General features: G+C 54.1%; 1 protein-coding gene across 1 annotated transcript in view; it reads left to right on the top strand.

Annotated features, from left to right (window-relative positions):
- PTPRU (protein tyrosine phosphatase receptor type U) overlaps nt 1–10,607 on the top strand; it is a 267,462-nt gene extending 256,855 nt beyond the window's left edge. The window contains exons 30-31 of the mRNA XM_026657076.2: nt 2,351–2,486; nt 9,077–10,607. Coding sequence (XP_026512861.1) covers nt 2,351–2,486; nt 9,077–9,139 — 199 coding nt within the window. The 3' untranslated portion in view covers nt 9,140–10,607. The remainder of the gene's footprint in view (nt 1–2,350; nt 2,487–9,076) is intronic.
- The last annotated feature ends 1,733 nt before the right edge of the window (nt 10,608–12,340 follow it).

Genomic DNA, 12,340 nt, shown 5'->3' with positions numbered 1-12,340 from the left:
ACGTGCCCAGAGGACTAGAGGGGACCGACCCCCATCAGCCCACCCACCCTTAGTGCTGCCCAAGGGCCCTCCTGGGCGTGAAGTCTGTATTCTAAACCAGCCACCGTGGATGCAGTTCTGTGCACGCGCAGTGCCGCGCAGGGACCTGGCAGCTGCCATCTTGGATTCCCTCGGATCCCTGTGGCGCGTTTTGAGGCAGTTAAAAAACACCTGCCCAAAGCGCCGACCTCGCTAGCCTGGCTGGTGGAAATCGGTGTCCCTCCGTTGAGCTCAGTGGAGCCACCCCTCCTGGACACCAGCTGAGGCCCAGGCCCGCTGCAGCCAGAATGGAAGCTGCTGACTTCACTGGGGGGTTGAGCAGGGCCCCGGGAGCCTGCCGGGCTTTTGAGGAGAGGGGGATGGAGGCGGCGGCTGAGTGATTGCGGTGCTGTGCTCTCCAGCAGGGCTGGTTACCGAGCTCGCACTCCCAACCATCCTCCGTCCATTTGCACGCATACGGGCATGCGCGCGCACAGAACCAGGGCATGATGAGTTTTCAAATCGACAGAGACAGCAGGCGAGCTTTTAATCAAAAATTAATTACAGCCTCGTCCATCTTCATTAGTCTAAGGCTAATTTGAGAGTGTCCTTTGTAAAATACAGCTCCCCGCCCCCTCGGAGCTTTGAGGAGATGAAGACCGGGAGGTAGGAGAGGGAGCAAGGCAAGGAGGAGAGTGTGGAGGCTGATAAATCAGAGGCCGGTGTGTCTGGCAAGGCTGATGCCTTCGCAGGTGGAGGTGGGATGTACCCAGTGGCGTTTGGCGCTAAGCAGAACGATGGGACTTGAGCAATACACTGGGTTCTGAGGGCAGCCGCTACCCCAAATAGACCTCACAGATAAAGGGGGCGAGAACAGGGGGACTGGAGCCATGGAGAGAGAAAGGAACGTGCCCCAGTTACACAGGAAGTTTGTGGCAGAGCCAGGAATTGAACCCCGTGCTCTGAGTCCAGGCCCGATGATCTGCAAGACCCCAGCCTTCCTCTGACAAGTCTTGGGGTATGGGGCCCCAGCCTGGGAATGAGCTTCCCACCACATGTGAACCAGTTTGGTCAGTTTGGAGTTAGGAGAATGTCTGTATCCCATTGGGGCGGTGTCAGGTCACAGCTTTGCTTTGTAAGAGGTTCAGTCAGGCGCAGCCTGGCAGAGGGAAAACCCAGACCACCACCACATGAATTCTAGGGGAGCCGGCCCAGCCAGGAAACGCACGGTGTGAACAGCTCCTAGCAGAAACCACCCTCAAATTCCTTCCGATACGCCAGAGACAGCAAAGTGAGATCCCTCGTCTCAATGAGAGGCTCCTACCACAGACCCCAGGGGTCCCCCATTGCTCACCCCCTGCCAGAGTGAAAATTCCTAGCCCTTGTCTTCCGTCTCTGAGTCAGGTTCTGATCCAGGACGATACTTCGGCTCGCTCCCCAGAGCTACTTAACTTCCTTAACAGGCCCCTGGCAGGGAGAACAGGAGGATGATGAGGCAGGATGGTCCATGGTTATGGTGCTGGCCTGGGTTCAACTCCCTGCTATAGCCCAGACTTGGGAAAGTCCCTTAGTCTCTGTGCCTCCATTTCCCATCCCCTGGGGATAACAGCACTGTCCTACCTCACAGGGGGCGTCCTGAGGATTCAGACAGTAAAGATTATGAGGGGCTCAGACACTGTGGTGAGTTGGAAACAAGTTCCACAGCCCTGAAGAAACGTTCACGCCTCTGTAATTGCCAGGACCACTCTTGGTACCTTGTATTAAACTAGCTACAGCCCCGGCTCCCCACCAGCCCTCTGGTACAGGAGCCTGTGGCACCGTTTGCTCAGCCATTGCATCCTTTGGAGTTCCGGGGTGTCCAGCCAGTCCTGGCGACAGGTGGCTCTAATGAATCTGTTTGCTCTCTGACTTGCTTCTCCGACTCCCCACTCTGGCAGTAGCTCACTGAAAAGGGGAAGGTATTATCCGCTGTAGCAAGTGCTGATGCGCACACGGGTGCCTGCAACTAGTCACCCTGACTGGAACTGGCCTGATTTTCAGAGGCATTGCGTGCTGGCCGCTCTCATTGCAATCTGAATAGCAAGCCACTTACCAAGGCCCCCAAGTTGAAAGCATTGGCATTTGCCTCTCCATGCTCCACTTCCTACCTCCCGGTATCACAGAGCTGAATTCACTAAAGCCTGTCAAACACTAGCAGATCCTCGGGGGAAAGAGGCCAGCCATTGCAGCTGGTTTGCTCTGTTTCACTGAGGCGGCTTTTGGGGCAGCTGCTCTGTGGGTCTCCTTGTGCGCTGGCTCTCCACTGACTGAGTCCGTGTATGTCTCCCGCTAGGAATGGGGGTGGTCGGAGCGGCACTTTCTGTGCCTCTACCATGATCCTGGAGATGATCAAGTGTCACAACTTGGTGGATGTTTTCTATGCTGCAAAGACCCTCCGCAACTACAAGCCAAATATGGTCGAGACCTTGGTAAGTGCTGAACGACTCCCCCCGCCCCGTCCCTTCTGCCTGCCTCCCACTTGACCTGCCTCCCACGTGTCAGAAAGTCCTGCTGGGCAGCCAAGGCACACTGGGGTCCAGTTAATCCAGCCTGGGCCGGGGAGCCGGGAGAGACAAACACCAAGCCAGCGTGGATGGATTCGTCTCAGCCTGGCACCTCCTCCCCCTGCCCCAGCCACTTGCTGCATGTGACTTGGGTGCATCCCAGAGTATGAGGCAGTGACCTCGGAGTGTGATTGCTGGGCTCAGTCCCTGAAGAACAAAGGGGGCGGTTTGTAGTTAATTCACTGGCTATGATTCCAGCTGTTCCTGGGGGTTGGGAGGGGTCTGGCTGAGGAGCAAAGGGGGGCAGCCCTGTGGAGCATTTTCTGGTCTCAGGCCGGTCTCCTTGTTCTGATGGCACCGGCCTGATGCGCCCCCTGTCAGATGGACACCATGTGCAGCCAGATCGGTTGGCCCCCAAAGCAGGCCACTGCTGGTGGTTTCAGCAGAGTTTCCCTGTGGGTGAATTCATACCCCAAACTCAGGGAGTGCAGATCTGAACGGAGACTGGAGAACGGCCTGGGAGGCGCCCGGGGCTGAGCCTGCTGGGTCCGGCACTGCGCTGCGTCGCAGACACCATACCAGAGCAGACCTGTCGCCCACCCAGGGTGGCGACCTGATCCTTGCAGCGGGGCCAGTGGTGACTGCACCCCTCCGCCCTGCTCCCACGCCATGGTGCGCAGGATGACGGTGCTTAACAAGGACATGGTCCCACGTGATCCCGCCTGCAGTGCCCGAATGAGAGCCACACCCATGAAGGCCTTGCTGTGACAGAGCCCCACAGGTCACTGGGGGGCTCAGGTCTCTGCCCACCCATCTCCTGGGTGGGATACGAGGGATGGGGAAGAGTCACTCACATCCTGCCAGGGACAACAGGGCCTCCAGTGGGTTGCGTTCGCCTGTGGTGGCCCTGCCTTTTCTATCTCCGAGCACCAGAACCCATCATGCACACACCACCTGCTAAACACAACCTAACTACTCCTGCGAAGGAACAAAAGAAATCCTAACAATGGTTTAGGCCCATTACTAGATGGAGATGGTAAACCCGTTAACTGCGATGCAGAAAAGGCAGACGTGGTCAGTAAATATTTCTGTTCTGTATTCAGAAAGAAGCATGTTGATGTGTTTGTGCCACGTGAAAATGATGTCTGGGGGAGGAGGAGGATTTCCAGTCCATTGGTAACCAAGGAGGATGTTGAATGACGTCGGCTAGGGATAAACGTTTTTAAAGAAGCAGGCTTGGATAACTTGCACCCAAGAGTCCTAAAAGAGTTGGCTGAGGAGATCTCCGAAGTAAATTTTTAATAAGTCTGGGAATACCAGGGAAGCTCCAGAAACCTGGAAGAGTGCTAATGTGCCAATATTCAAAAAGGGCAAGTGGAGTGACCCAGATCACTGTAGGCTGACTAGCCTGACATCAGTCCCGGGCAAAATAACGGAAAAATTGATATGGGATTCAATTCATAAAGAATTTAAAGGAAAGGAATATAATTAATACCAGCCGATATGGTTTTATGGAAAATAGGTCTTGATTTCGTTCTTTGAGGTGATTACGAGTTTGGTTGACGAAGGTCACTGCGTAGATGTAATGTACTTAGACGCTTGTATGGCCTTTGACTTCGTACCACATGATATTCTGATTGGAAAATTAGCATTATCCAATGTCAGTGAAGCGTATGTGAAATGGAGTAAGAACTGGCTAACTGACTGATCTCAGTCAGTGGGGAGTGATCAAGTGAAATCACTGCTGATAAAATTTGCGGATGATGCAAAGATAGGCAGAGCAGTAAACAAAGTTGAGGACAGCTCCGGATTCTGTGACGGGGATCAGCTTGGTGGGTTTAAAGCTACTCTAAGGACGACACTGCTGCTTTCGACCTGACTGGCCGACTGCTGTAGGTTAGGAGGGGAGCACTTCGCGGAGCTCTGGGTGTGTGCACTTGAGGGGCTGGAAGAATGGAGGTGCTGTTGTGGAGCAATGAGGTGCACTGGCAGAGCTGGGACCAGAGTAGCAGCGAGTGCTGCAGATGAGGAGGTCAGTGCAGAGCTGTGTGTAGCGATGGAGGGTGGGTTTACGGTGCACCCAGTAGGGTTGCCAACCCTCCTGGTTTCGCTGGGAGTCTCCCGGAATCGGGTTCTATCTCCCGGAGGTTACTGAAGCCAAACCAGGAGATTTTAGGCCATTAAAGGTCGGGTGGCGCAGCGGGGCTAAGGCTAGAGACAAGCAAATCATGGCCAAGTGCCAGCTCAGGGGCGTCTACTCTGCAACCAGAGGTGTGGCCACAACCCATGTAGTGGGGGCCCAGGGCTAAGGCAGGCTCCCTACCTGACCTAGCTTTGCGTGGTTCCCGGAAGCGGCCGCAAGGTCCCTGCAGCCCCTAGGCGCATGGGCAGCCAGGGAGGCTCCGTGCGCTGCCCCCACCCTGAGGGCTGGCTCTGCAGCTCCCATTGGCCGGGAACCATGACCAATGGAAGCTGCGGGGGCGGTGCCTACGGGTGCGAGGGCAGCTCGCGGAGCCTCCCTGGCTGCCCATGCGCCTAGGGGCTGCAGGGACCTGGCGGCTGCTTCCCGGGCTGGAGCTTCCTGAGAACTAAGCGCCACTGGGACCCCGAACCCCCCTCCCGCACCCCAACCTCCTGCCCCAGCCCAGAGCCCCATCCTGCACCCCAAATCCCTCATCACTGGCCCCACCCCAGAGCCTGCACCCCCAGCCCGGAGCCCCCTCCCGCATCCAAACTCCCTCCCGAGCCCACACCCCCACACACACACCCCTGCCCCCTCCTGCACCCCAGATCCCTCATCCCTGGCCCCACCCCAGAGCCCGCACCCCCTCCCGCACTCCAAACCCCTGGGCCCCAGCCCGGAGCCCCCTCCTGCATCCTAAACCCTCATCCCCAGCCCCACCCCAGAGCCTGCACCCCCAGCTGGAGTCCTCATCCCAACCCCCTGCCCCAGCCCAGAGCCCTCTCCCGCACCCCAAACCCCCATCCCTGGCCCCACCCCGAGCCCGCACCCCCAGCTGGAGTCCTCATCCCTCCCCTCACCCCAACCCCCTGCCCCAGCCCAGAGCCCTCTCCCGCACCCCAAGCCCCCTAGCCCCAGCCCCACCCTGAGCCCACACCCCCAGCTGGAGCCCTCACCCCTTTCCCTTACCCTAACCCCCTGCTCCAGCCCGGTGAAAGTGAGGAGGGTTGGGGAGAGCGAGCGAAGGAGGAAGGAGGGAATTGAGCGAGCGGGGGCAGGGCCTCGGGGAAGGGGCGGGGCAGAGGGTGGGGCAGGGGTGTTCGGTTTTGTGCCTTTAGACAGTTGGCAACCCTACCTACATCTGGTTGGGATCAGAGCTACACAGGGGTCAAGCCAGGGGTTTTATCGCTTTGCGAGAGGAATCCGAGTGGTTTGTTGCGTTTTTCAAAGCAAGGTGGCCAAGGGAAAGCATGTTCGCATTGCCTGGATTATAAAATCCCTCACTCTAAAACCGAAATGGCTTTGGGAGGGATGTGCTTTGCATTAGGAATTAAACCGGGGTTGGGCGGGGGGAGAACAAGTAATAAAAAGGCGCAGTGACAGGCATGAAGTCGTCAAGCCCAAAGGTATTACAAAAAAAGCAGCATTTCGGATCAGAACACAATCTTCTCCCAGGCTTAAATGAACCTGAAATGTCTATTCTAGGAAACTCAATCTAATGGAGCCACTGTGGGCCAGATCTCCCACTGGGGCAAATTGGGGTAGCCTCCCTGAAGTCAGGGGATCTGCTCCACTTCAGACCAGCTGCGGTTCCCCGTGGGCCTTCCCCCACCCCACACACTGGCTGCCCGTGGGGGGTTATTTTTACATTATTATAAAAGGAAACAATTCCTTTCCTTAATCCAAAAGCATTCTGTGGTTTTAATCTCTGCGGCTGCCTCCTCTCTTTGATTTCCTTCCCCCGGGACCCCCCCCCGCACACACCTGGGCCAGCCTAGTGGTACCCACCCCTCCGCGCGGCTAATTGGATTCTTTTTGAAGGCCCACTGATGCTTCCCGCAGAGCTTGCTGGAGGATTGTGCTTTAGAAGCACTTCGCTCTCTCGCATAGATTTCCTGTGCATGGGATTTTGTGCCCCCTCCTGTCTTTGTGTTTGCGAAGGGAAGTGCATGCAAACAGGATCCTTGTTGCTCTGAGAGGGTCCCAAAGCTCATCCCCCTCCCAAAGTCACAGCTATCCTCTGCTTGTGATGTACTGTGTCCAGTTTTGGGCCCCCCACTACAGAAAGGATGTGGACAAATTGGAGAGAGTCCAGCGGAGGGCAACAAAAATGATTAGGGGGCTGGGGCACATGACTTACGAGGAGACGGTGAGGGAACTGGACTTGTTTAGTCTGCAGAAGAGAAGAGTGAGGGGGGATTTGATAGCAGCCTTCAACTACCTGAAAGGGGGCTCCAAAGAGGATGGAGCTCGGCTGTTCTCAGTAGTACCAGATGACAGAACAAGGAGCAATGGTCTCAAGTTGCAGTGGGGGAGGTCTAGGTTGGATATCAGGAAATACTATTTCACTAGGAGGGTGGTGAAGCACTGGAATGGGTTCCCTAGGGAGGTGGTGGAATCTCCATCCTCGGAGGTTTTTAAGGTCAGGCTTGACAAAGCCCTGGCTAGGATGATTTAGTTGGGGATTGGTCCTGCTTTGATCAGGGGGTTGAGCGTTGAGTCCCAAATGGGGTTGGGAACCAGAGGAGTAGATGGGCACATGCTCTGCTAGTGGAAAAAGGGCTCATTCCGTTAAAGGCACCAGAGCCGCTCTGTCACCCTGGGCTGATGCCTGACTCGGCGCATCCATGCACGACCGTGCTCTTAGAGTGTACGCTGTCCAGGGCAGAAAGATACTAGTAAACTTTAGGGCCTATCTAAATAAATACATAATAATCCTCCCATTAAGAGGAAGTCGTTATTTTTAGCCCTTCCTCTAATGGGAAAATAAGATCCTGTATATCTTCTAAATATAGATAAATCAATGCACAGGGTAGCAATTCTAGCCAGGGGAATTTTCACACAGGACGTAAGTCGTAGCCACAAAATATATCCAGACAAGGGTACTTTCATTGCGCCCACTCAACCCAGACTGGCGCAGGCACCAATTAACTGTCCCTGTACCAAGGGAACGGCAATGACGCAGCTGTGCTCCTGGTGCAGGCATCCAAGCCATTGCACCGAGAGGAAGGCTGTAAGTCTTTGCTGCAGGGAGCCGTTTGTTTAGGGCTCACTTCCTTGAATGGGAACGGTAAGACTCCCCTGATGCCAGTATTCCCAGGATCGGGCCCTTCAGCTGCCTTAGTGGGGCTGATATATGCACGCATCTGTTGGCACGTGCAGTCCCCTGCTTCGTACATGCAAGGGTGGGCTCGGAGCCGACATGCACGGATGTGTAGCAGATGCAGCAAAGACCCCCCACGCCTGGCTGACCTCGTGTCTCGTCCTGTCTCAAGTGGGGGCTGCCATTGACACTAATGAGGAACCAATTCCATGCGGCAAAGCCCTTTCCTCCCTCCCCCACAATTGGCACGAATTGGCTCCCTTGTGGGCAGACTTGGTGGGGAGGCTGAGAAATGAACAGACTGAGCTCCCCTTTCTTCCCTAGATTATAGGTCTTCTGAGTCAGGGCCAAGCTGCACTGGCCAGGCGATTTGTAGGATGCTTGTGCGTCCATTGCCAAGGCTGGATAATCCAGGACTTTAGTCCCCAGGTCTGTCCCCAGGCACCTTTCACCAGTGTCAAATGCATTCTTTTTTTTGAATGAATGGGTAATGTTCAGGGGGGCTGGAACAGTTTGTAGAGTGGGGGTGGCTGAGAGCCATTGAACCTTGTATATGATGGAAACCCCTTCAAGCGAGAGGGTGCGGAAGCACCCCTAGTCCTAGCACCTCTGGTAATGTTACGAGAGTGTTCCCCAAAAGCACTGTCTGGATCTATGTAGGTAGGTAGTTCATAGCTGACAGTACCAGCAGATGGCGCTCAAGAGCGTGCAGCAGAAGCAGAGCTGGTTGGAAAGGCTCGGAAGGAATGGTTTTCCATTGGAAAATACCAATTTTGTCAAACGTGAAACGTTTTGTGGAAACGTGTCACCAATGATGAAAATTCTTTTGGGAAGAAAAATGGCAAAAAGCATTTCTCTGAGGTTGAATTATCGTATTCGAACCTATTCAAAATAGAACATTTTGTTTTTCCATTTTGAACTGACTTTTCATTTAATTTTTTAAGTAATAGAATAGAATTAATTAATGGGGAAAAGTCAAAATTGGAACAAAAGCTTTTGATAGAGCGGAAGCATTTTTTTTCTCCAGAATTTCATTTTGCAGGAAATTTAGAAATTTCTTGTTTTCCTTCTATTTTGGAGCCACAGAAATTTCAAAATTGTGAAACTGCAAAGTCTGGTTCCTGCTCTGCTATATTCATAGGCTTCTAGGACCAATAAAACCTCTTGTGCAGTACAACGGGCTTACGCTGGGCAGCTCTTCACGCATTTCTTTTCTTCTTCTTCTTAAAGGAACAGTATCATTTCTGCTACGACATAGCACTGGAATACCTGGAATCACTGGAGACAAGATAGCATCGTGCCGGAAGACGGAAAGCAAATGTTTGTTTAGGGTTCACGCCAAACATGCATTTTGCACTCGGACTTTGAGCTAGTGCGACTGGCGAGAAGGGTGGGGGGGGGAATAATAATGGACAGAATAAAAAAAATACAATAATGAAAAACAAAAGGCAGGATGTGCGGAAATGTCAGCCATGATAGAGCTTCATCCTCCTGCTCTCCATCTCCCAGGCCCTCTTTCCACCCTCATGGGACAGAGCTCAAACGGGTTGGTTGCCAGCACTCGTTCCATTACATGGTGATGCCTCCGTGACCGCCAGGACTGTGAAACATACAAGGGCGAGTAAGAGGACGTCACCCGTGGACACCTTTGGACACATCCAGCGCCCGGAGCAGACCATGGCTAAAGCAGAAGCAAAGTGGGAAGGGAAAAAAGAGAGGAATTCCAGCCTGTTTCTCAGTGATGGTTACAAAGGATTTATGGAAACAACAGTAGTTGGGTTTTTTGAATTGTATTTTAAGTCTAAGCAGCTTTTCAGAGGAGCCCAGAAGGTCCTCTGCAGGCTTTGGCCTCTGTGGAGACACAAGCCATGTTGGAGTGAAGACACTAAAGCGAGTTGTCATTTTCAGTCTCAGTTTTAATCATGAGTTTGATGTTCGCTAATGGATGCCAGCTTCCCAAGAGAGAGTCCTATTTTATTTGTGTGTGTCCTCAGAGTATATAGCCCCTTGGCAGATGTGGGAATGGGGGAATCCAGGTTGTGTAACATTGGGCAGGGGCATAACGGCTGCTCCTGTCCACTGCTCATACCCAGCCTAAGCTATCCTGCCGAGGTTCTCTGAAGTGGCTAAGTGATTTTGGGTGCCTCAATCTTTTCGGTGCCCACAACGAGGTACGTTAAAGGCCTCTGATTTTCAGAGGGTGAGTTCTCAGCCCTTCCTGGAAGGTCCTTTCCAGGTGTCTCAAACTGGGTGCCCAAAAGTTGAGACGAGCACAATCACCTGGTCATCTTGGCCTTCCGCGAGTGTTGTTTCACAGCCTCCTGGAACCAGTCGCCTTGCCACTGGCTGCTGCCGCGCTCAGAGGACCCCAGCAGTCAGCAACTAAGCAGGAAGGGACCTTCTAAGTGGGCTGAGTCAGTGTTGCCAGCACCAGATGGCACGTGGGAATAGGTCTGGGCTGGGTAGCCACAGCTGGAAGCAGTGGGGGCCTCAGAAGTAAGGCCAAAATATTTCAGCTAGGAGGGTCAAATACAACCCTCAGGTTAGAGCCAGGTAAATCCAGAGGAACCCCACAGAGTGGCCAGATCCTGCACTCAGTTACAGCTGGTGTAAATCAGAGTATTTCCTTTTGAAGCCAGTGGGACAAAATCTACTATGGTAAATGCAGAGGAATTCCATTGCAATGGCAGCCCGGAGGCTGCAGGCGGTTACACCCTGGTAAATCTAGATCCAACTAAGGGTAAGTCTTCACTACCCGCCGTATCGGCGGGTAGCAATCGATTTATCTGGGATCGATATATCGCGTCTCGTTAAGACGCGATATATCGATCCCCGAACGCGCTCACCGTCGACTCCGGAACTCCACCAGAGCGAGCGGCGGTAGCACAGTCGATGGGGGAGCCGCGGCCGTCGATCCCGCGCCGTGTGGACCCCAGGTAATTCGATCCAAGATACTTCGACTTCAGCTACGCTATTCGTGTAGCTGAAGTTGCGTATCTTGGATCGATCCCCCCCCCCAGTGTAGACCAGCCCTAAGTGATATTTGTAGCAAGTCCTCCGTTACCAGGGCAGGTTTCTCGTCTCTGAAATGGGAGCAGAATCTGTCCCAGGGGTGGGCAAACCACGGCCCGTGGGCTACTTCCGGCTCGTCAGACGTTTTTATCCGCCCCTCGAGCTCCCGCCGGAGAGCGGGGTTGGGGGCTTGCTCCAGCCCAGAGCACCTGCCGAGGAGCAGGGTCAGGGGCTGGCCCTGCTGCGCCCGCCCGGCGCTCCCCAGCCCCCGACTCACAATTCCCTTGATGAGCACCATCTTCCAGCACACAGAGCCACACTGCGCAGGTGCGACTTCACTGTGCTGTTTCCGGGATCAGAACCCCCCCACCCACGCGGCAGCGCACCCAATCCCCTCCCGGTCTCCTACGGCCCCACCCTCCTGGCATGGAACATTATTGATGTGGCCAAACTTTAGGGTTTCTGGTTGGGTTGATCCCACCTATTGACGGGGGTTGGCATCAGCGGTCACTTCATCCTGCTGTCAGGACTGGAAGAAAGGTTCATTCCAGCAGGACGCAGCCCAGGCAGCCTCCAGCTCTTGGGGTGACGTACAGCAAGGTTTCTCCTCCATAGCTCAGCCATTGCTGGTGCCTCGAGATACCAGAATCCTTTGTGTTTCTCTGTTACCCTCAGCAGGTATTAACTTGGAGCGGGTTGTGGGCCCCTGACAGCCAGTCTGACTTGGGCTTGGCATGGAATTCCCCTGGAATTCCCCTCTATTCGGCATTGGTGAGGCCTCATCTGGAGTACTGTGTCCAGTTTTCGGCCCCACGCTACAAGAAGGATGTGGAAAAATTGGAAACAGTCCAGCGGAGGGCAACAAAAATGATTAGGGGGCTGGAGCACATGACTTACGAGGAGAGGCTGAGGGAACTGGGATTGTTTAGTCTGCAGAAGAGAAGAATGAGGGGGGATTTGATAGCTGCTTTCAACTACCTGAAAGGGGGTTCCAAAGAAGATGGATCTAGACTGTTCTCAGTGGTACCAGGTGACAGAACAAGGAGTAATGGTCTCAAGTTGCAGTGGGGGAGGTTTAGGTTGGATATTAGTAAAAGCTTTTTCACTAGGAGGGTAGTGAAGTACTGGAATGGGTTCCCTAGGGAGGTGGTGGAATCTCCTTCCTTAGAGGTTTTTAAGGTCAGGCTTGACAAAGCCCTGGCTGGGATGATTTAGTTGGGGATTGGTCCTGCTTTGAGCAGGGGGTGGGACTAGATGACCTCCTGAGGTCCCTTCCAACCCTGAGATTCTATGATTCTATGAACCCGATGGTTTAACTGTCGCTTGTTTTCAGTGTTCACAGGTGAGCTGTTAAAAAGCCACTTTGCCGTCCCAGATCTGTGAGGGCTCAGTGTCAGCCTTGTGCCACGAACGGCTATACCGAGCAGCAGCCGGATGGAGGCACGTGTGCTATCTGCCACCATAGACTCAGAGAGCTGGGGG

This window comes from Terrapene carolina, unplaced genomic scaffold, assembly GCF_002925995.2.
Source record: "Terrapene carolina triunguis isolate 2854851 unplaced genomic scaffold, T_m_triunguis-2.0 Scaffold236, whole genome shotgun sequence".
NCBI classification, from domain to species: Eukaryota; Metazoa; Chordata; order Testudines; family Emydidae; genus Terrapene; species Terrapene triunguis.
The sequence above is the reverse complement of the archived record's forward strand: the minus strand, read 5'-3'. Positions and strand labels throughout refer to the sequence as shown.